The sequence below is a fragment of the Erpetoichthys calabaricus genome, chromosome 2 (genome assembly GCF_900747795.2).
Source record: "Erpetoichthys calabaricus chromosome 2, fErpCal1.3, whole genome shotgun sequence".
Taxonomy (NCBI): domain Eukaryota; kingdom Metazoa; phylum Chordata; class Cladistia; order Polypteriformes; family Polypteridae; genus Erpetoichthys; species Erpetoichthys calabaricus.
The window spans coordinates 170,256,024-170,281,889 of NC_041395.2; the positions used below are offsets into that span (position 1 = coordinate 170,256,024).

Consider the following 25,866-nt stretch of genomic DNA (forward strand, 5'->3'; position numbering starts at 1 on the left):
TGAAAGGTACTGCATTTGAAATTCCTCTAAATAATTTTAAATACATTGTGGAAACGTTTTGAAGAAACATCCTATAATCAATATTAAATTATATGTTTATATATACTTTGTTAGCTTATTTGTGACTGTTCATTGAAGAATTGTTGCGTATGTTGTACTGAATATATCACAAAGCGGTAGAGGGCAACCTTGATCACATTTGCTGTTCGTTTTATTCAATACACTCATTAACACCGATTGGAAACATTGTAAGATTTGAAGGGTAGTTTTTTTTTCTATTGACTAGCTTAGCCCTTAAAAATTTAAGCACACTGTGTGTATTACACTTTACTAGATTTGGCAAAATGCAAATGAATACTTTGTTTGTTTACTTATTTACCGAGCAGATTTGGTAAAAATGCAACCGGATGCTTTGATTTTTTTAACAAGGAAATTGTTTATATATATATATGAGTAAATGAATTCTGACTTGTACTGGCACCCACAATTTGAAATAAATAGAACTGAAGATTGAATGATGGATGAATAAAGAAATTTAAACCATACATGACTAACAAGTCAGTAATTTTTTTATTAATACTTTGAACTAAATAAATATTTCTGTTATCAGTATTGTTAGTTTGTTTATATATGAAACTGGCAACTGATGATGGATATTTTATAAATAATACAACAGGTTAATTTATTGAATCTATTTTTGTGCTGAAAGCAACATATTCATCTAAAATGTGGAGTTTACGATATCTGAAGAGGATTTCTATCATTTCCTTTGTGTATTCTGCTTTAGTGCTTGGAGGAAATTCTAGCGTTTCCTTGTTTAAATAATTATTTGTAAACATTAGATATTTTGCTATCTTTTTAAAATCAAAAATATAATACAGCTTCAGAAAACAATAATTATATAGTTAAAAAGTTTGTTTTATGTAAAAAAAAAAAGGTTGATTTATTTTTTAATTGATTGGTTGATCGATTGATTAAAAGAGTTCATGGCCATGTCATGATGTTAGTGAGTTTTACTTCAGTACAATTTAAATAATACAGTTATTGTTGGTGCTGTTTTCCGATTTTGTGTTTTATTAGCAAATCTGTCGTGTTCTTTCAGCTTTATCTGAATCATCTAGATCAGTTCTCACCCACTGCATTGGCAGATGTTGGAAAAATTATTAATTATTTGGTTCTCTTTTCTAAACTTTTAATTAAAAAATGCATCTGATCCAAAATAGGAGTTAACTTTCAAATATAGTAACTTAGCACAAAAGTGGTGAACTGTGTAAGCCTATCGAAAACCAGTTACAATTTAAAAACTAAGCTCCCTTTTTGTTTTGAAAAGTTTTTCAATAATGTACATACAGTGCAAAATATTCATAAAAACAGTATTTTATAACATGTTTATTAAATTATCTTCATAATTCATTCTTAGGACAGTCTGAGGTAAATGATGGACAGAGAGCCTTTCCATCATCGCACACACACCCTGTACTGCATTCCAGTTTAAGGATGTCTGTTAAACGTATGTTAGGGTTGTGAGAGAGAAAGCTTAGAGAGATGGCCACACAGACATGAGAGAATGTGCAGTACAAGCTCTGCGCAGTCAGTGACTAGTAGACCTGTGGGTCCTGAACCAAGTGTGTCAGTATGTTTCCAGCATATTTTGAGCCAATCAAGCTGTGAAATAACAAACGTGAAGTTCTTATTAGAACATGTTTGAAAATGATAATCAAAAGTAATAGTACTCACAGCCCAGCTTTTCTAATACAGTGTTTCAGGAAGCTACAACATATAGTATGGCCCAAAAACCCCATACATGCACCCAAAACAGGATTATAGTTACTAGTTGACCTGGGTACATGTCTTTGATTTGTAGAATGATGCTTGACTCTATGAAAGAAACCTCATAAACAAAGGTAGAACATACACAAGTGTCTACACTCTTTAAAATGATGGTTCCACATAGAGCCATCGCTTGACAAGCAATCATTTCATTCTGGGAAGAGGTGTCTGCATATGAAGTTGGTTCATTGTGCTTTGAAAACTTCCTAATATGTAGAAAAAAATGAAATGTTTAATGTATGGTAGGTTACCAGATTAGGAAAACCCAAACTTAGCCTTTATTATTGTATGAAGCCAAAGTCTTTAAAATCATGACCCTGTGATGATGCAGGTTTGCTCCATGCTCCCATCTGACTTCTGGGAGCTCTTGAACCTGACACTGTCGGTAATGTCACCAATGAGCTAGGCAGTGAGGCACAACAATGAAGCAAGGGGATGGTACAAAAAGTGCCAAGTGCTTTTATTTAAAATCAACAAAATCAAAATGTCCAAAATAAAGTGCAGTGCTTCACAAACAACTCAATAAATAATCCATAAAAATGAGTGATAGGTGGAGGTTAAAATACAATAAAAAAAAATCCCTTTAAAAAATGAGGTTAAAACAATGGCTGGAAGCTATCCTTTTAAACAAATCCCAGTGCCTTTCTTTTATTGGTGACTCCTCTGCTTCTCCCATCCAGGTTATGCACCAGGAGAGCCATCCTACCTGTAGCTGATATACTTTCTGCCTTCTCCTACTGGTCTGTTTGCCTGGCCGATCCCTGGCACCGGTAGGCTTCACCAAACCGTGACTTGGGCTCCCCAGCAGCCAGGGCGCTCACACTGAGGCTTTCATGTCCCAAGTCTTGACTTCTGCAGCCTTCTTGGCCTTGTGCGGTGAGCCATCCTCCGTCTGGTCACTCCCGCTCCTCACTACATGCTCAGCGGGAGCAACCACAATCGACTGCTCCCGGGGTGCCGGCCAAACACCTAAGCTCACTGCTCAGCTGCCCACAATAAGCGCAAGCCTGCGCTTGCTTTCGCTCTCCTACACTGGCTTTCCACTACCTGCTTCCAGCCTTCTTCTCATGCAACCTCCATTCGTCTTTTCCTTTTCTCCCCTCCTAGCTGCCTCACGCTTCTTTTTATTATGGGGATGTGGATCAGATGTGGGCAGCACGGTGGCACAGTGGGTAGCAGTGCTGCCTCGCAGTTGGGAGATCTGGGGTCCTGGGTTTGCTTCCCAGGTCCTCCCTGCGTGGAGTTTGCATGTTCTCCCCGTGTCTGTGTGGGTTTCCTCCGGGCGCTCCGGTTTCCTCCCACAGTCCAAAGACATGCAGGTTAGGTGAATTGGCGATTCTAAATTGGCCCTAGTGTGTGCTTGGTGTGTTTGTGTGTGTCCTGCAGTGGGTTGGCACCCTGCCCAGGATTGGTTCCTGCCTTGTGCCCTGTGTTGGCTGGGATTGGCTCCAGCGGACCCCCGTGACCCTGTGTTCGGATTTAGCGGGTTGGAAAATGGATGGATGGATGGATGGATCAGATGTGACAGTTAGCAGCTCCCAGCACCAATTACGGATGTGGACAACTCCTCACCTGTGCACTTAAGTGAGGACCATCCGCATCACCCGGGAACTGCTCTGGCCACACATACCATGCCCCCTCGCTAAGCCACGAGTGTGGCAATTATTTATTTAAAAAGTGGTCTTTTTGACATGAGCTGTGGACTCGCTACACCACAGACCCCTTGATATTTCACAAATCTGTTATCATCTATTCATGATTGTTTTTGATGCCTGGATCTAAGTAAATAAAGGTTCTTTCTGTAACCTTCATGTGGATGGGTCTTTTGGGAACCAAAAATGATTTCCCTGTGGCGTTACTCTGGAGAACCACTGTGGCATCTTTATTTTTAAGAGTGCAGGCACAGCATTTCCTTAATGAAGGCACATATACTTTATTATACTACAAGAATATACAAACTAAAAAAAAAATAAAACGTAAACCTAAATTAGTATCATCATATACGAATTAAAAAATAAAAAGTAAATCTAAATTAGTATCATCAATCCTTCTATTTTCAAAACCCCTTTTTTCTAGTATGAGGTCACAGAAAACTAAACCATGTCTTAGTGTAAGGCAGGAATCAACCCCAGACAAGACACTGATTTATATTCATTATATGGATACACTGGAAAATACAAAGCTAGTTTACAGTCACATATTAACTTGACACATACTGGGATGTGGAAGAATCCAGAGTACCCATAGAACGTCCACTTGGGCAAAGACAGCAAGGGCAAATTCCAAGTCAAGAATGTAAGGAAGCAGCACTTTGTTAACACCCTAATTAATATTATGTATTCATCTTTCTTTCCATTTTCTTATTCTGTTTTGTCCATTTCTGACATACTTATTCTAGCAGCATTGAAACAGCCAAACCTGAACTGGATACAATTCCTTTGCAGGGCATACTAACTCCTAGTGGGTTCATTTAGAGCTGTAGATTATTCTAAAGTGCATGTCTTTCGTATATGAAACAAACTCAGTGAGGCTGGAGAAAGTCAGCTTCAAGACAGAGAGAATAATCAAACATCACATAAAAAGCAACAAACCCATATCCACAGACATGTGAAGCTCTATTTATGATCAGCTTTAATTTATATCATCCATACAAACATTTTCTCAATTATTTTTTGTCCATTTCAGGATCGCTTATTTTCAGCAGCACTAGATGCAGATCTGAGCAGGATGCAAGTCTGCTGCAGGGCATACTAACTCATGGCTAATCAATTTAGAGTAGCAGTTTGACCAAATGCACATCACAGAAAATCCGAGTATTCAGAGAAAGTCAACTCCAACATGGAGAGTATTTGCAAACATCAAATAGAAAAGAAATGGACTTGTGGAGCAGCAGCTCTAATCGATGTGCCACAGTGACACCCTCGATTTAAAATCGGTGCATATGGTAAATTGCACTTCAAATATTTCTAATCATGATTGTTTTGAAAATAACTAATAAACATCATAAATATAAATACATTAATTTCCAGATACTATATGTCCCATGGATCCATCCACCCATTATCCAACCCGCTATATCCTAACTACAGGGTTGTAGGGGTCTGCTGGAGCCAATCCCAGCCAACACAGAGTGCAAGGCAGGAAACAAACCCCAGTCAGGGCGCCAGCCCACCGCAGGGCGTACACACACTAGAGACAATTTGGGATCACCAATGCACCTAACCTGCATGTCTTTGGACTGTGGGAGGAAACCCACACAGACACAGGGAGAACATGCAAACTCCACGCAGGGAGGATCTGGGAAGCGAACCCAGGTCTCCTAACTGCAAGGCAGCAGCGCTACCCACTGCGCCACCGTGCAACCCTTGTCCCATGGATGTTAAAACTAATTATAAGATTAAAAGAATTAATATGTGCATACTGCGGTGGGTTGGCACCCTGCCCGGGATTGGTTCCTGCCTTCTGCCCTGTATTGGCTGGGATTGGCTCCAGCAGACCCCCGTGACCCTGTGTTCGGATTCAGCGGGTTGGAAAATGGATGGATGGATATGTGCATATGAAATAAACACCTGGGGCCGTTTTGAGTGAAAGGTTCTGTTTTGTTTTACTTATGAGTGATATGTAGGTTAAGTGACTGTGAATTCTTGCTTTATATTAATTAAAGGATGTTAAATTTGTTTAAACTAACTATGCTTTTGCACTATGCTGCCAAAGGCAGGCAGCAGTTGGTGCAATCTTATTTACTGTGGAATGCTTTTAAGGAAATAAAACACAGCGCACACACACACGCACACACACGCAAACACGCACACACACACACACATATATATATATAGCAATGACAATCCACAATGTATGATATGGTAATGCTAAACCAGAAGTTTATGCTCGAAGATGAGCGATTATTTAGCAGTTTGCCACTTCTGTTTCTGAAACTATGGACAAAGAAAAAGATAAAAAAAAAAAAAAAAACTCTTCCATCTGAACTTATGCAGATTCATTTGAGTATAACGACCGCAAGTGGCCTAGTAGATAGTTGATAAAATAAATACAAATAAATCAAACTGCGGAACTTGTACTTTGTTTGTTTGTTTGTTCTGAGGTCCATCTGCGAGGATCTTCCTTTCTAATGTTCCCAAAGAGCGTGGCGGGTCATAACGCAAGCTGTCCTACCCGGGCCAGCCAACCTGACGCTCATTTTGACAAACAGATGAGCCTCGCTTCTCGTGGCTCTGTGCCCAGTCCGCCGGCCCCCATGGCAGTGATGAGAGGCTGGGATTGGGCTTTATTTTTGGAGCGGAATGGGATCTGATAGCCTTGTTAGGTCGCATATAATATTCCCAACATCCTTGTCTGGGAAAGAGACGGAGGGAGAGGAGGAAGGAAGGAAGGAAGGAAAACTTAAAACATTTGAAAGCCTGGAAGGAGCCCTCAGCCGCGTGCCATGCAGACCACCGCAGAAGGAGCTGGGCGAGTTGGAGCTCCTACAACTGTTGCCTCTCTGGAGTTAGGCGAAACTTTCTGAAACTGTTTCCAGCCACAGCAATGAATATAAGAAGAAAGCGGCAAGGAGTGCGTGACAATGTGTAGCTGCAATTTCAAACTCCTGTTTGGCAGAGTGTTCCACTAGGTCTAAACGGATCTAGCCGTCACGAATTAGGGCTACTGCACATGCCAAACCCACCGCCCCCCAGACTTACCACTCCACCTCCTCCTACCCTTTAGAAAGGACCCTCTTCGTACCCTGGACAGCCCATGTCCCAAGGCGCCATGAGCGGGGGGCGCTTCGAGTTTGATGACGGCGGTGCCTACTGCGGAGGCTGGGAGGGTGGCAAGGCACATGGACATGGCATCTGTACTGGCCCCAAAGGTCAAGGGGAATACTCAGGTTCCTGGAATTACGGCTTCGAGGTGGTCGGGGTGTATACCTGGCCAAGTGGAAACACCTACGAAGGGTACTGGTCTCAAGGCAAACGCCACGGGCTTGGCGTCGAAACCAAAGGGCGTTGGGTCTATAAAGGCGAGTGGACGCATGGGTTTAAAGGAAGGTATGGGACCCGGCTGAGTCAGGGCAGCGGGGCCAAGTACGAAGGCACCTGGAGTAACGGGCTGCAGGACGGCTACGGCACAGAGACTTACGCAGATGGAGGTATGTGTGAACATTATAAGATAGGCTTACTTAGCTTAAGTGTAAGTGACCTGCTTGCTTGCTTTGAAGTCATTGGATTCCACGTCATGCCCGATTCAACGATTGTCTCAGTGCGTGGTTATCGCCCTGGTATGACAGCGATCAAAGTACTCTACCATGTAGCAATATTGACGTGTGGTATAGAAAGGCAAGTAGTTGTGACGTCACTCTTGGACTACGTATTACACAGCTGACCAGATGGCCTTCTAGTACTAAGATATCGCATTGTTATCACCTAATACACGAAAAGATCCTCTTTGCTTTTCTTAAGATTATTTTTCCAGATTTAAGAGAAAGCTCGTTTTGTGTATGCGCACTTGCTGTACATTAGTGGTCTCTGAGTACCCTGTGGCATAGAGTTCAGATTTACGTGGCACAATAGCACATGTGCAGGGTTTAATCTTGTTTTAATATTAAATGAATGTAACGTCTTGAAAATAAATTACTGCATTCAATGCATTTTACTGCATTTTGATTGCATACAGTATATTAGCATTTAATTTGCAGTATATTTTAAAAGGATATATACAAATGGCTATGCAAAACATATGTATACATGTAATGTTTATTAATTATCCCAGTCACTTTTTGTGACAAGTTTGCATGTGCACTGCATGCCTGTGTGGGTTATTCACCATATCACTCAGACTCTGACCACCCCATCCACATTCCAAAGTCATGCAATTTGGGTTAAATGGCAATTCTAAATTGGCCCTGACTGAGAGTGACTGAATGTGTGGATGTGATTGTGTGTTAAAAGGCTTTCTGCATTGGGCAGTTGTTTAATAATGATGGGTGGGTTTAAGAATATTACATTTTGTATATGCATCCCAAGAAAAACATGACACCATGCTCAAACAATTAAAAAGTGTTACACAAAGTGTTACTTGAAAGCTTAAGATCCGTTGCAACATTGTATTTCTAACAGTCTTTTTATTTTATAAGCATAGAACTATGTATTATATAAATTATATATATATATATATATATATATATATATATATATATATATATATATATATATATATATATATATATATACAGTATAATGCAAAAACACATAAAAAAAATTTTCCATGATGAAAAATTTAAAGGATAATGTGCTTAATGTTTTGCAAATTTAGAGCTGATGAACTGTACACTTTGTAAATTGTAGTTTTTGTTGGAACCATCAAAGTAAGTACAGGAAGCCTGAATCCAGGGCTGAATTGAGATTGAAAGGTAAATAGAGATAGCACACAGGCTTAAATGTTTTTATCTGTACATTTTATTAGAGCAAAAATTTGAGGTATTTAATGAGCAAGAGGAGACCAACTCTCCAGTGGCTGCATGAGCTTAGCTTGCAATACTTGGCATATCATTTCAATCATGTTGTGATGGAGTATGCCGTGAAAAAACAATATAAGCTAGATCATTTAATGTCCTTTGCATAAGGCTTTAAATTGAATTAGTTTGCCTTTTAAAAGAGGCTTCAAATTGAAATCATTTCAAAGCAGCCATCATTTCTTATTTAACCTTTTAGTAAATTCAGACATAGCAGATTGCAGCAACTGTACAAGGAACGCAGCCACAAGTGCAATTTTACCGCTTCTTTGGTTCTTGGCTTGATAGTAAAGTCTTCCTCTGGTGCCATCTGTGAAGTTATATTCTAGTGCAGACATCACTGGGCCTGTCACAGCCAAAGTAACAACAAGGAGACATATGCAAAAGGACAATTCTCAAATCCATCCCACTTCTCAGCTTTAATTAATTGGCATCTCTCAATACAGGACAAACCTGTAAAAAGGATCATTCCAAAAAATGCTGAGATCACTTCAACATAGATGTAGTACTTGGCATATTATCATAGCGAAGGACAAGGATAAAAAGAAATAGTGGTTGTAATGAAGTACATTTGCTTCTTTCATTCTTAAAGCAGATATTTGCCTTGTATTCTTGGTATACTCTATATGTGTCATTTCATAGTAGCCTTCCATACTGAAGCAGTATTTACATTTACATTTAGTGATAGAAATTTAAATATTTACATCAGTAAAGCAAGTGATGACAAGCCCATTGCATGTTGTAGTCATGCATGTAGAAGCTACACTTTAATTCCTGTCATGTACAAAGATCATGGACTGAAGGTGTTGTTAATTCAATCATCTGGCTGCATTTTTACAAAAACAGCCAGCTAAAAAGAAGGGGCTATTTAAGACATGAATAGGAACCACCATGAGGCTGGAAGTGGATGGAAGCAAAATCACTTCTGGAATGGCAGGATGATTATGCAGAGCCATTTAATTCATGGCATAGATGGCATCAGTGGATGAAGAAAAAAAATTCTATGATGATGTCCACCACCATTCATCACAACCCAACAGACCTTCTTCTCATTCCATACACTTCTTTTTGAACTCAGGATCTCAATGAGGATTTTTTTTCTCAAGCTGCAATTTGGTCTGCTTATCTTTTAGGTAACTAGTCATATAATGCAACATTGTTTACTTTGTAACCACAGACTGATTTCAGTTGTAATAGCACATGTACAAATAGTTAAAGTAATTCACTACTTTGGGGTTATAGTCTCACATGCAAATGTCCACCAAATGTCTCAGTCTGTTGCTGCCAAGGACTGACCTCAGAACATATGGCATTCTTCATCTCTGGTGAGTAGAACAGTGGTGGAAGCAATTTCAGTTTGGTGCTTCTAGATTTTTGGTGTTCTTGATATCAGTGGCGTCACACTGTGCAGTAAACAAAGCCAGATTAGGATCCTTCTCATAGTTTATCACTTTATTTAATGCAGTGTGTGGACACCTAGCTATTTATTGCAGCATGGTAATTCCCACTGTTTATGGAGAGCAGAGACTCGACCATTGCATTAAGCTGTCCCCTTGCTGACTTCGGTCTTTGGATACTGCAGCCCACTAGTGGCTCCACTGGATGGAATACAGTACTGAGTATCACTCATTTAAATGGCTGATAATGTTGCATTCACATGCTCTTGTAGTTTACAGAGTTCAATCTTGGGACATTTCAGCTTCCTACTTCAGTGCAATCATGTGAATTTCTGGCTGGACTGTTTAGTAAAATGTTAAGTGTATATTTTATACAATTGGCTAATGTGAGCATTATTATACAGCTTGCTACATATTATTTTAAAGTAAATATATTCATCTGCATTGATATACCTATTTAATAACATTGAATTATATGCTATTTTACATACAAACATGTTATTTTTTGGCTTACATTACAACTTTAGCACGTAGAAGAGCTTCTTCTTGTCATGTGTATCCAGTAATTGGTCCACTGAATTTAACATTTCTAACAGTTTCATAGCAAGCATGGACTTCCTGAGCATCTGAAAAATATGAAAATATTTTCAAAAGCCTTAAAGTAAAATAAATATATAATCAAACATGCACTGCAAACCAAAATCTGTCATTTACTCTCTGGCAATATTTAAAATGAAATGAAAGAATAATGTAACAGAAATAATATTATTTAGGTAGTTTTGTTTTCTCTGAATTGCTTGACTCTGTTGATGTTTAATTTCCCACCTGGAAACTCATATTTACTGATAGCATGTGAACATCGCATTGGTTGTTCATCCCATCTGCCATCTTCCATTATGTCTTCTCATGAAATTCATTTTGATCTCCCTGCTATATTTGAAAGGTTTGTTATTATTCTCATTAAAATTATCCAGGCTGTTTATAGGGCCTCTCTTATCCTACACGATTGATTTAAGGGACCATATTGAGAAACTTACTGCTTCCTCCATGAGATGGCATAATTGCACTCCAATCTTTGAATTGGTGGTAGGACATGCATTTTTCCTCCTTGGCAGCACTTCAAGGTTGGCCTACTTGACAACTTGTTTGACAACTTGGGTCTTACAATGTTCCGGTATTTACAGACTCATTTTAATCCTCCTAGCTCATATTTTATTGGTCTTCTTGCAAGTCTGGTCAGTGTTCAGGACATGTGACATCTCTTTACCAGATGCTCTTTCTTTGCACTCTCCTTATTCACTATTTCATTAATTTTCACCCAAGAAGAAGACTGTTTCCACTTTTTCCACTGTCATCTTAAATCATCCTATAAACCTACCTAATTTGTCTCATGTCCAGTGATCTCTCTGCAATGACTTCCCATCTTTCCTTGCACAGTATATTCATGCTGGTTAGATTTTATTCCACATATCAATTCACACAACTTAAAATCCTTTATAGACTTTATCACTCTTCTTGAAAACAGTTTTTAATGGGTCTCTACTTCTGACCCATTTTGTCACCTTTGTTCTTTCCTTTTGTCTGCTTCCTTCCTACACATGTTCTGGCGCTGCCCCCTGTCTTTTTGTCTCTGGATATCAGTCTGTCACTTTCTCTGTTCATTCTTTTCTGTGAAAATTACTCCAGTGAATCAGAGCCTCCTTATCCTTATGCTCTCTCATTTCTCAGTAACATAAATTCTTTTGTTGTGACACTTTCAGTAGCCAAATTACCTCTTATCTCTCCATCGAATTTCTTCTAAGCTAATCACTTTTGACATTTGGAGTTTCTCATATTTTACAACATAATTTGCCTTAAACTGTGTTCATGTGAAATTAACTGGGCACCTGTTAAATTCATTGAGATCTGTATGCCTTGACTTAGTCAATTAAAGGCTGGTTATCTGGGTGCTGATAATATTGCACTTATCATGCTGCTAGCCTGTTTAAGTCAATGTCACATTACATGACTTCTGGTTGGAGGAGGTGTCATTCTTGACAATTACACTTGCTAATCTCGTCACGTGAGTATGACGTATTACACTACAAGAAATGTCAGGGTATGTCAAATTAGATGATTGTATGACACCTTTCCAGCAGTTTCACGTTTCCAAAGTATCACAATCTCAACTCTTATTCTAACAGCCAGTAATGTGCTGCCTGGCAGAATTCTAATGTATGTGAAGGTTTTATAGGTACAGCAAGGTCTGCTGCAATCCCCGCCCTTCTCTTTTGCCCATTCTTCCATAATATGTAAGATACATGTCATCGGATACACAATTCTCTCTTTTGTTTGTGAAGTCCAAAATACTGTTGTTTCTTATTATTTGTTGCTACATTACAGTATGTACATTGTACCTCCGGGTAAGCATTCATTACTTGTCAGCTCTCACACGCACAGAACTTAAGACAAAATCAGACCAGTTAGACTTTGTCAGGTGGGTCACAGACTGGTTGAACTGAGCCTCTGGGTATGTGAAACTTCACAACTGGTCATCACAGGACCATACCACAATTGCCCCCAATCTACTAATATATTGATGATCGTTGGTAAAGTCAAGTAATGTGACAAGGCCTCTGGTTCACAACACTTTATTCTTAATGAGAGTTTCCCAGTAATAAAGGCCATGAATTGTGAACTAGTGGGTTGCTAGCCGCTTAACCTGCCAATGCCTACATTTTATCAGTGTCTTACACTTGCTTGATACTGTACCAATAAATGATTTTCTGATGGTATTCATATAACACGTGTCTTATAAAATGAAGTTTGTTTAAGAGGGTTTCATTTGAGATTAACTTTGGATGATGGTAGTTGGTAAATAGCATATTTTGTGAGTAATAATCTGAAAATTTATTTAGGTCTAGGTGTGAATGAAACAAAATTAAAAAATTAAAAAAACATCCAGTTTCAGTCACCACTGCAGTATAAGACACACAAACATTATGGGGCATTCAGGGTATGTTCTCATTTGTGATGCTAGGACACTCCGCAGGTTGTTATTATTATTTTTAGATAGATAGATAGATAGATAGATAGATAGATAGATAGATAGATAGATAGATAGATAGATAGATAGATAGATAGATAGATAGATAGATAGATAGATAGATAGATAGATAGATAGATAGATAGATAGATAGATAGATAGATAGATAGATAGATAGATAGATAGATAGATAGATAGATAGATGCTGTAAAATGGCTTGGTATGGTGGAAGCTATGAAAGGTGCTATACAAAGACGGTGTAATTGAATTGCTACAGAGGGAAAATATGATGAGCAACATCATAGATTAGTAATCAGTAATGGAGGTCAAGCGTCTTGGCTTATCAGGCTGTAAATGAAGCACTTGCTTTTCCTCCACAACTTACAGCTCTGCTATTTAAGAGTTTTAGAAAAATGTATTCCCTCTATGCCATTTTCCATTACTCCAAAATAACAATTATTAACCTTTAATTCTTTCAGAGGCATAAAGTAATATTGATATAAAAATAAATATATACTAACTTGTCCAATTCTGCTTAATAGCATTGGTTTTAAATATAATACAAATAACTAGCTCTAAACTGCAGCGTCTTTCTATTTTTCTGTTCCATTTATTGACATTTTGGAATCTAACAATGACAAAAAAAGATGTTTTACAGTGGGAACTCTACCTTTATTATTTTAGATGAGGGTGCCAAATTGCATTGAGCTGGTTATTTCAACATTTTAATGTCACACATGCAATTAGTTTCTTTTGTAAATGTTACTTAAAATTGGACATTATCACACCTCAGGGGGTGGTGCAGTGGCTAGTACTGCTGCCTCATGAATTCCGAGTTCTGGGTCTGAATTCCACATTAAATTGCTGTCCATGTGGAGTTAGTCCATTCCCAACACATTTTTTGTTTTTTTCTTGCTCTGTATATGAAAAAAACATATGTATTAAATTTCTTTCTCAACTAGGAATTAGCCCATTGTGGGTATGTATGTGAGTAAGCTCTGTTACGGATTGCTTACCCATTCTCAGTCATACCAGGTCATTTTAAACCAGGTGGTCAGCTGTTAGGCATGGCAGCTCAAATTTATGACTTCAGCTTTTAAATGTATTATGTTATATCAGTTTGGCTTCTGATCAGATTGCATTAGATAATCAATTGCTTCATCATTTAAAAAGAGAGGCCTAGACAATGTGGTTTGGATTAGATTAATGTCTGGCCTTTTTGAAGTCTTTGTTGTCACTCAAACAAGGTTAATCTGCACATCTTTGAGATGGCATGAAGAAAAAACACCAGTTATTCAGTCAACTCTACATTTTCAGAAACATTTTGATTACAGGTTCATGGGGAGCTAGAGATGACCCAGGTAGGAATTGGCACAACACGGGCGTGGTCCCTAAGTAGGATGCAGTTCTATTGCAGAGGACACTCATATACATATTCACACTGGCTGATGTTGGCGTCCAGGTTAAATTGCTGCTTTTCATGTACCAGTCAGGAAGTGGAAATTAATACATTTTGTCTCTATATATGAAAAAAACATATGTATTAGATTTCTTTCGCAACTAGGAATTACCCCACTGTGGGTATGTATGTGAGTAAGTTCTATTACGGATTGTTTACCCATTCTCAGTCGTACCAGGTCATTTTAAAGTTCCCAGTTTATGTATCATCTTTGGAATGTGGGAGTAGCCTGGATTAACCAGAAGAAACACAAGGAGAGAACAGATAGGCAGGTGAGCAGCAACATATCCAACCCAAGCCTTTGGAGTTATAAGGCAGTTGCAATATCCAGTATGTCAGTCATATTTAATACTTCATTTGAAAGTTTTAAGATCCTTTCCAAGCATAGTTTAAGATTCATGGAAAGAGAGAAAGAGTCTACTAGCTCAAGGGAAACTGTTTTGAGGAACACAACTTAAAAGAGTATGAGTACCATCCCATTAGCCCAGTTACTTTAACTGATACCACTTTACAGATTTCAAATTTGTATACACAAGTGTTCAGAATGAATTAAGAAGGCTCAGAAAATGATGGGTTATGTAGCATCCTTGTTTGAATATAAGTCAAGGGATGTTATGTCAAGCTGTATAAATAACTTCTTAGTTAGGCCGTTTTGGTGTTTAGAGTACAGAACGAAAATAGCAGTGCTAGAGAAATCAAGAGAAGAGTCTAAGAAGATGAGGTAGGAGCTATGAAGAGATTAGCAAACAAGGGTTAAGAGGGGACTTAAGTAAAATTGAAAATGTAAAAGAAGTCAGGAGGGTTGATGCCAACTGTTATGTTAAAATGAGAAAATAAGCAAGAACACTGGGTTACAGATAGGATGGTGGATTAAGAGTAAATTTCAAACTAACAATTCTTTTTTCACACCATAACCATACACACATGGAATAAGTTACCAAGGAGTGTTATAGAAAGTATGACTTTGGGGATCGTAAATCTCCAACTGAAGATATTTTGAAAAAGTTATATGAAAAGCAATGAATTTGTCATGTAGGAGCCAAATAGTATTTTATTGTATCAGCTTTTCTTATCTCAATAAATATGGTCATCGGACATTGCAAAATCGTCTTTTTACAAAACTTAAGAAAATAAGTTGCTTGGTCCTACCAAGCCTAAACATAAGGAGTCACAGAAATTCTGATTCACCTTCACACCAGTGTGTCATTTTCATTGGGATTAAAGGAGTATTTCACCTTCATAAGACACTATTTCCAGCACTACATGTGGAACACAGCAGATATGTAGATATGTACTACACTGTGAAATGTGGATAAAAATATGTTAGCCAATTGAGGGTGCCAAATTCCTCCTTCTCACATCCATGCCAAGTAACACTAATAGAGGCAGACTTTTATATTATCTAGTACTGTTAAGACTAATCCTAGACAATATGCTCTAATATTAATGTGATAGGTTGCTGCAGGACAGCACAAAATTTGCTTCTGTAACCTCAGAGTTGGGACATTGATCTATTACGATATCTGAAAAGAAAATGACTTCACAATCTTAGTGACAGGATAATTAATGCTATGGGTGTATACAGTGTTCATGTTAAAAATGTTTTTGATTTAAAGCTTGTACACATCTTAGAAACATTCAAATTAAATAATTTAAAAATACTCTGTACTACTCATTTCAGCATAGAAATAGCACACTTAACTTGGTAATTAATTATAGCCCCTTCCTTGTCGGTGTCTATCTGGAATGTGACATTGATCCGCACCTTGGCATGCAGTGGCCTGCATATAGTAAATTTGGTGGCTCCTTTTTTAGCTCTACTGGGATAGCCCTTGGAGACATCTGTGGAGGAAGATATCACTCTAAAATATCTCACTGCTGATCTTTTTTGGACTGTGAGAAGGTTACATGTTGGGGCAGGCCAAAGGTCAACCAGCAAAACCAGGTGATCAGCTGTTAGGCATAGGCATCTCAAATTTATGACTTCAGCTTTTAAATGTATTATGTTATACCAGTATGGCTTCTGATCAGATTGCATTAGATAATCAATTGCTTCATCATTTAAAAGGAGAGGCCTAGACAATGTGGTTTGGATTAGATTAATGTCTGGCTTTTCTGAAGTCTTTGTTGGCACTCAAAAAAGGTTAATCTGCACATCTTTGAGATGGCATGAAGAAAAAACACCAGCTATTCAGTCAACTGTACATTTTCAGAAATATTTTGATTACAGGTTCATGGGGAGCTAGAGATGACCCAGGTAGGAATTGGCACAACACGGGCGTGGTCCCTAAGTAGAATGTAATTCTATTGCAGAGCACACTCATATACCTACATATTCACACTGGCTCATGTTGGCATCCAGGTTAAATTGCTGCTTTTCATGTACCAGTCAGGAAGTGGAAATTAATACATTTTGTTTCTGGTAATATCACTGTTAAGGACTTAAGAGAGAAATTCACTCTGTTAGTTACTTGATTTCATTCTGTCTAGCTCCAGACATGGGTGAAAGACCTATTCCCCTGTTCTGTCATGGAGATGGAGTTACTGGAATAATTTGTATCTTGGTCAAGGGACAGTGGGTAAAAATAGAAAATGTTCAGTTTTAACTGTTGTCAGAATCATACATAGCTCCTCAGGGAGCTGGAAAAGTTTCATTAAACACCTTGCAGGAGCCACCATCTTTGTCAAACATATTTACAAGAGAGGATGAAAGGCTCCACAGTGAGTATACAAAGCTTTTCTTCTGTCTGGCATACATTTCTAATGGCATGCCAAGGTGTCATTGGAAATGTGCAACACCATTTTTTAAATTTTGGCCAAAAATAAGCAACCAAATAATTCACGCTCGATACTTCTTAGAATTTACATTTTTTTCTCTTTGTTTTGTAGGCACGTACCAGGGTCAGTTTACTGGAGGAATGCGTCATGGCTATGGGGTTCGGCAAAGTGTTCCATATGGAATGGCTGCTGTGGTTCGTTCCCCGCTGCGAACGTCCCTCACTTCCCTTCGTAGTGAGCATAGCAATGGCACTCTTGTACAACAGGATGCCCCAAACCTTAACCCTGGAAATGCAACTCCAGGTCTGGAGAGTTCCTTTGTTCCTGCCAGCCCTTCCCGAGGTGGATTTGCTCTTACCCTGTATGTAAACCCAGAGGTGGTGAAACCTAAAAAGAAGGGTCTCTTCCGAAGGGGCTCCTTACTGGGGAAGCTCAAGAAATCAGAGTCAAGAACCTCCCTTTCCAGTCAGAAGAGTAAAATTAGCTTTCTTAAGAGTGAATCTGGTCTTAGCTCTGCAGCAAGTGACGCAAACTCCACCATTAGTCTAGGAGAGGGAACTGAAGGGGGTGAAGACTTTCCACCCGTTGAGGCAGACATTGATGCTACTACAACTGAGGTCTACATGGGGGAATGGAAGAATGACCATCGTTTTGGCTACGGGATTAGTGAGAGATCAAGTGGGCTGAAGTATGAAGGCGAGTGGCTGGATAATCAGCGCCATGGTTATGGGTGCACAACATTTCCAGATGGGAGGAAGGAAGAAGGAAAGTACATGAACAATATGCTAGTGAAAGGAATGAAGAAAAGAGTGATACCATTGAAGAGTACTAAGATAAGACAGAAAGTTGACAGAAGTGTGGAGGGTGCCCAGCGAGCAGCTGCTATTGCTAAGCAGAAGGCAGAGATTGCGGCCTCCCGGTAGGTATATTGTTGGCATATTTTCTCCAGATACTGTACATTACCAACTCTTCAGAGTATCAGATGGTTCAGGATAGGTTAATTCAATTTTTATTACCAAAACAAGCATTTGCCAGAAACATATCTCATCCACAAACCTACTGTAATTGTTCAACCCAATTGGAAAAGTCTAGTGTCCTCCTAATTATGTTGTTTTCTGCTAGTTGTTGTGCAACACCAGAAAAACAAAGGAAATTGAAAAGTTGATGGTAGTTTGTGTGCTGCATGAGGTCGACATCCATCCATCCATCCATTGTCCAACCCGCTGAATCCGAACTCAGGGTCACGGGGGTCTGCTGGAGCCAATCCCAGCCAACACAGGGCACAAGGCAGGAACCAATCCCGGGCAGGGTGCCAACCCACCGCAGTGAGGTGGACATAAACCATAGATTCAGTCTGGGTTTGCACGCATTGGTACAATCTTTGCTCTCCCTTTGTAGACTTTTGCACATGATGACAGGCAAGGTATAGTATGACCATAGAATTTTCATTTTAGTTCTGGTACTTCCTTGCACTTGTGGCACATGGGTTAGCACTGATACCTCACTGACCCATCATCCTGGTTTCCAATCATGTCTTGTTTGTTGTCTGTGTGGACTTTGCTTATTTGCCCTGCATCTGTGTGGATTTTTCTCTGCACACTCTGACTTTTCTTCCCATGAACCACAGACTTGCACAAAAGGTTAGTTGGCGATTCAAAATGTAGTAAATGTGCTCCTCTCTGGAGTCTGTACCTGCCTTGCACCTTATGCTGCTCTAATTGAACAGGTCTGCAAATGTTCTGGTTGTTTTTAAGTTTTTTTGGTACACAAAAAGAAAGGAAAAGTTCTGAACATCAAAGATTATGGAACAATTTGAACCAGTTAGTGTCAAAGTGGCTTCAATTGGAAATCCTCCGTTCTTTCCTTGTGTCAGCCTTGTGTATGCTTATGTGGCTAATGCAATTAAATCTAAGCAACCTTAATCAGTGATGCCTGTTCATCAGTTTTTAAACATCAGATGTCAGTAATATTGGTTCTGCTGTGTCACATGCTTTGCTGTTGCACTGTGGAGATTTCTTCTTCTGGGAATTTCACTTGCTTTGATTCTTTCCATACTTAAGTAACAATATGTCAGCTTTTTGTGGTACATTGTGTGGAGAAAGGCAGGTTTATTTCATTACAGTTATTCATCAGTAGGAAATGTCACTAACGGAAAGGTTTTCTATTTCAGCCTTGTTTTCAACTGCTCACTTCTGTTTGCTTCTAAGCTGGACATTAACACAGCATATCTTTCTAATACGACCATGTTTTTCACCATAGACCAGTTCAAATACTTGCCTGCACTCATTCATACTGGGCCTGTGTGAGTCAATGTATGTGTGTTTGGAAGTACCCATTCAGAATTGATCCATGACCTCCACAGCCTTTAAAAGGATTACGTATTCTTGATATCTGTTAATATCTTATTAATTAACCAAGTGATCCTGAGCAGTCTCCTCTCATTTGTGAAATTCTTTCTTTTTTATTGTATCATGCTTCTATAGCAGTACTGTACAAAGCTGTGTATTTTGCATCTTTGTGAGACAGAGAAATGGGGTTGTGTTGTTGAATCAGATTTTGAAGTTTTTGCGTGCAGCGAAAAGAAAAAGTCTTCAGGCAGTAAGAGTCTGCATAGTATTTAAGCCAATTAAAGGCAGCAATCTTTATTAAACTTTTTAAAATATATATAGTTTCTTTCGCAAACTGGTGACAATAAAAATAGGCAAGTGTGAAGAATATAATCAGCTATCATTTGGCCAATATGAAAAATACATTTTCCCAGCCACCTAGAGAGAAGACAAAGGGTATTATATGGGCACTGCAGTACTTAAAAACAGTGTGTAGATTTAAATGTCTTATTTGTGTCAAATATTCTTTAATGCCCTATTGCCTCTTTGAGGTTGTATCTGATACATGCACGATTACTAACAATCATGAATTATTATCTGACCCAAGTTACTACTAAGTATGACTTCCATGAATCTGGTGCTTAAGTCATAAAGAATGATTCCTGCAACAGCATTAACAATTTATTTATTGTATAGCCCCAAAACTCACAAGGAATGCCCCAATAGGCTTTAACCCTACCACCCTTGACTCTCTAAGAAGACAAGAATAAACTTCTAAAAAAATACCTTGTAGGGAAAAAAATGAAAGATATTTTTGAGAAGGGCAATTCAGAGAAAGACCCTCTTCTAGGTAGGTTGGGCATGCAACCTGTAACTGTAAAACTACAGATGCTGGATTAAACAAAAAGATACATGACAAACCAGTAATGCTTCAAATACTCTTTATATACTATATTTATGAAAAATATAGCACATAGTAAGGCCTTGCATGAAACACGATATTATAATTGTTAAAATTAGTGTGAAAATAGAAATTGTAGATATGTAATTTATTTTTCTGTTACTTTTGCTTCACCATTAAGGCTTTTTCAGTTACTATCCTTATAGTTCTTCTATTATTCTTTAAATTTTCTTTTAAACTTGCCCACAGTAAAGTAAACAAATATACAAAACATATTGTTTCCACAATTTATGTTATATAGCACTCCTCTGGCACTAACTTCTCTGTTACCTTCAGGCAGATTTTAGGAGTGGAGCTGACCTGAAAAACACCACAGAATGATATGTTTGTGAGCTGGACAGAAGACATTGTTCACTCTGTAATCATATACACGATAAATCATGCAAAGAAGGAAGGACAAGAAATAGGCCAACCGAGCTGGACTCAGGGTCCTACCGTCCAGCTGGGCCAGCTTTTCAGTCAGTGTGTATCAGTTTTCAAAAAACAGGCTTTATGTCCCATTGAATTGCTCTGAAAGCATCTAAACCAGTCACCAGAGATTCTGCAATTCCTTGAATACAAAGCAGGAGCACATTTCAGTTTAAAGACATATTTACTGTATATACATTTAAAGTCAAATGTGTCATTGTAAAGTAGATTTTAAGCTACATGCATATTACATTTTATGGTGGGTGGAACATAACATTCTAAAAGCCTTTTAATCTAATTCAGGGTTATAAAGGGATGGAACCTATCCTAAAAGGAATTTGCAAACGGCAGGAATCAGCCCTGGAGAGGGTACCAGTCCATTACTGAGCCTGTTTATGTACACATCTAAACTGGGCCAATTCATTTATCCTTTAATTGACTGCAGATATCTTTGGGATGTGGCAGGCTAACCAGATGACCTGGAAGAATGCCCCCACAGTCACATGGAGAACACTACGCAGCAGCTCAGTGTAAGATTCAAACCAAAAGCACTGGGTCCGTAAGGCAGGAGTGGCAACCACAGCACCACCATGAGTTTAATGTAAGGATCCTAAATTGAATGTTTTTGCAAATGAATGGTGAATGCTGGGCAATACGGAGTACTCTGACGTGATGATGAATGAGTCAATCAAGCTATTTAGTTTTGCCAGCGGCACACGTTGATGTTTTAAGAGACAATATTTACATTTGAATGCTCTAGGAACAGGTTCTGGATCTGCTCAATATCCACTTTCTTTTAGCAATGTGCGCTCTCATACACTCTTTCCTTGTATGGAGAAATTTGATCAGATAGTGATGAAAGTGCAGTACAGTAGCAGCTCCTTTATGGTATGCATAAACACGGAGGACTTCCAGACTACAGAAGAGCCGTTAGGGGCTTGAAATAGTGAAAATCTCGGCTTATTAGTGTGGAATTACATGGCTGTTGCACGTCTCTTTCTGCATTCCTAGCAAATGACAAAGTTCTTGTTTATTACTATTCCAATAATTTCACTACATGCAAATTTTTAGTGGATGAAGTGGTTATGAAAAAAAAGTAATTAATAGAATAACCTGATTTTTTAAATTTATGTATAGCTGTTGCAAAACAGAGAGATGAAAAATGTAGGTATCATACATTATTTCACTGTGAAGTGCAGTGAATCTAGCAATTCTAATATAAAATAAATAAATAAATAAAATGCAGTCTACTGGAGACACAAATAAAAACTGAAAAGCTTGCTCTTGATGTTTAGGATCTTAAAAGATAATAAAAGATGCTCATTATTTTCTGAGTATTCTTCAAAGAATAATTAGTTAAATAGGTGTATACTGTGTATCATCTTTGCAACTGTGTGGCTGCAACTTAATAAATATAGCAGATATGGTCATGAGGTTTGGTGGTTATTCAGCCTGACATCAAAATGCAGAAACATGAGACTGTGACAGTGATATTATTGTTGGTGCTAGATGTGGTGGTTCTAGCTTCCCAGAAACAGCTGTCCTCTTATGATTTTCATTCATTAAAATCTTCAAAAAATTACGAGACAACAAAAATTTTCAGTGAGCAGCAGTTTTTTTTGGACTTTGTTAATGACAGAGCTCAGAGGAGAATGGGCAGACTCATTTAAAGGTAACATATAGGTAACAAATACTCAGATATCTTCTCTTACACCAGTGATGTGTGGAAGGGCATCTGTGAACTCACAATGCATCAGAAGTGGATGGCCTGTGGAAGCCAAAGGCCAGACCAGGTTCTACAGTTTTAGATAAGGACAGGAAGATGAGATGACACTGGGACCATTATCACTAAAACTAAATGACTAAAGATTGGAAACTGATGCTTACTCTGCTGTATCTCAGTTTGTACTCTTATGTGCAGATTCCAAGGCCAGAAACCGCATAAATCCATGGATCCATCCTGTCTTGTGTCAACAAATATAATGAAGTTACATCTATTAATACCCCAATGTGGATTTGAATTCTTCAGAAACCATCAAAATTCTGTGTAGGGTCAGTGTCCTATGACCTTTGGCAGATAATGGCTTCAATGAACCTCATAAACCCTGCCTTGCATTAGAAGGACCAGGAATCCAGAACTGTTTTTGGATGGTGTTCTAAATTCTATAACTAGCAGGATGCAAAAGAATTGCTGTCTGAAATTCACCGGCTCTCATGCTGAAATTACATTGCTGGGCCACCTGCTAACTGTGCATGTATTACCCCCACACAAGTGGTAACAAACTTAACTCATTTTAGTGTTGACAGAGACACAGCTTCTAGAGCCTGCACAGAACATGACCACCAGTCCTTTGTAGATCACACTGGCATACACAACCATAACATAAGCCACAGTTTACTGTAGAAATGCCAGGTAACCTAATAATTATATCTTTGGAATGTGGCAGAAAACCAGAGTTCCCAGAGAAAACCCACACAGATACTTGAAGACCATGCATACATCTCACTGGCAGATCGCTACCGTCGTGGGAATCTAATCTTACTCAGATCCTAAAACCATTTATGTTCATTAAACAAAGCACACAAATGAGGAATAATGCAAGACAATACAAAATGCAAAGGAAAAAAGAACAAACAAAAAACAAAAATGATGCTGCCATTCCAGGCCTGGTTCACAAGTAGTTGGCACTGAACTGGAGTGGCTAACCCTCAATTCTCTCTTTCTCTCTCTCTGTCTCTCTGTCTCTCTGTCTTTTGGAACTGTCCATCCTGTCTCATATTTGGCCAAGGCTTTTCTTTCTTCCACTTGTGTGCCTTCATCCCGGGTCTCCTCCTAACTTTAAAATTTAAATAACTCTCTGACCTGGACCACCTTATAACCCCCACTTTCAATGCTTGAGTAGCTCTTCTTTAGTTACAGGAATGGCAGGAAAACCTAAAAAATATGTAGCTAAAGATCCTGCACTGCTGAACCCTAAATAATCAGCCAGGTGGGGTAGTCCTAGCAGTTCTTTCTCTTAAAGGCAACCTGGTCCTAGCTCCTCTAGCTACAGACCCTATTCTGCTTCATGTACTGTTGACATGAAGGACAAGTAGCCCCATACCAGTCTATTATGCATTCTGATCCTGGCATGACTAGTGCTAGAATTGTACCTCTCTGACTTGGTCTGGTACTTCTACAGGTTTCTTTTCTGGGGCACTCCAGACAATTTGGTCTTCTTGCACTGCCAGTGCACTGTCTGACAGGTGCCCTGTCTCCTCAGATTTTTGCAGGATGACTCTTGCCACCTTGGGGACCCATTTGCTCCCCTTTTAGCCTGGGTACCCCATCAAAATATACAGTCATAACAATCTTTCTAAAAATAAGAAATTGTTCTAAAAATACTAATCACCAGCACATAGAATTTGTCCATAGAGTGTACCCTACCCTCCAAAGATTAGATTCTCAAATTCATCCCAAAGTCCCTGGCACCTTCCACCATATGTTCTGAGAATGTCCTCCGGCTTTGGCTGTCTGGCACTAAGTGGAAGAATCGCTCACCACGATCCTTTCTCTCCCCATTCCTTTGTCCCCTCAAGTTCTTCTCCTTTTGGACCTTTCTTCCATTTAATCTCTTTCCCTTTCTCTCTAGTTATTGCAGCTAAGTTGCTTTTAGCCTTTTGCTGAAATTCTCCTGCCTTTGTCTCTCATGCCATCTGAATTCTTCATTTTACAATCTTACCCTTCTTGATCCTTTTGCATCTCAGATCAACAAGTCTTCCAGCTCTACTATCCACATCTGGCTTCATGCTGTTTAGTTAGTAAAGAGCTGGCTGGGGTTTGCTTTGCGAGGCAGTTTCTCCAGTCCACCATTCCTCGTTCTTTTGTTTCCTTATTGTGCCACATGCTCCTGTGTGGTGTGTGTATGTGCCAGTTTACCCACTGATTTGTTATTGTATTTGCGTTTAGTTAACTGTCTTAGGTACAATGTGTTAGGTGACGTGGTTTACCGGGAAGAGAGTGTGCTTCTTTTTGTTCTTACATAGCCCTAAAGTGTTGGTTTGCAGTTACTGTACTGCTTTTACTGTACCCTTCGTTTTATCTATACAAATTTGATTGACAAAATATGTATTTATAATTATATGTATAGTAGGAATATGTATTGTAAGACAAGCAGCAGACACAAAAAAGGTTTGGGGCATATCCATGATCCTGTAAAATTAAAATAAATTAAAAAGAAATTATCTGTTTACAAAGATATTGATAAGGTCTTTACAGATGGCAGTCTGATGTACAGCTGAAATTTCCGGATAGCTACCATCACCAGAGTCCTTAAACTACCTCCCAAGTGAACACGTGTGACAATATATACATCATTTAGTGAGAACATACTAAGTAAGGTAAGTAAAGTAAGGTGGCCCGAATGGCAATGTATAAAATCAAATTGAAATAGAACTTCTAGGTTTTTTTTTAATACAGGTTGATTGCTGGGTTAAGCTCCAGCTTCCTCACAATTCTTCTCTGGATAAATAGGATGATGGATGGATGGATGGATGGATGGATGGATGGATGGATGGATGGATGTTTCACATGACTCAATTATGATTCACTGCTGAAGGAATAATACAAAATTCTGTAACTATTGATGAATTAACTTTCACATTACCCTATAAAACCCATCCATCTATCCATCTTCTACTTCCACTTATCCAGGGCAGGGATGCATGGTATCTGGAGTCTGTCCCAGCCTCCATTGGGTGCAAGGCAGGAACAACACTAAGACAGGATACCAGCCCATCGCAGGGTGATAAAACACACACACACAAACCCACACACATTAGAGCCCAATTATCAATGGCAATTCACCTGACCCACATATCTTTGGACTGTCAAGCACATGGAGGAAACCCATGCGGCTCCTTATAAAACTCATGTAACTTCTAATAAAATGAAATTTCATCTACTCTAACATACTGTATGTGATTACTATAACACTTACCAATGCACATTTAAATGTGTTTCTGAGATTTTTAGTAATTTCCTCTTTTTCTCCAAAAGTGACATAAAATGCACTAAAATCTTATTAACAATCTTGTTACTTGTATACTGAATATAAGCTTTACATTTCCATATAATGCTTAATGAAAAAATCCAACTCCTGACAGCAAAGTAAACCAGTTCTTCTTTAAC

At 38.7% G+C, this 25,866-nt stretch overlaps 1 protein-coding gene across 2 annotated transcripts in view; it reads left to right on the plus strand.

Annotated features, from left to right (window-relative positions):
- Window positions 1-6,177: 6,177 nt before the first annotated feature.
- jph2 (junctophilin 2) overlaps window positions 6,178-25,866 on the plus strand; it is a 62,522-nt gene continuing 42,833 nt past the window's right edge. For both annotated transcript variants that reach the window (XR_007934227.1, XM_028794767.2), the window contains exons 1-2: window positions 6,178-6,979; window positions 17,112-17,919. Coding sequence is in view for 1 of the 2 variants with exons in the window: in XM_028794767.2 (XP_028650600.1) it covers window positions 6,586-6,979; window positions 17,112-17,919 (1,202 nt within the window). In the remaining variant the exon portion in view is untranslated. The remainder of the gene's footprint in view (window positions 6,980-17,111; window positions 17,920-25,866) is intronic.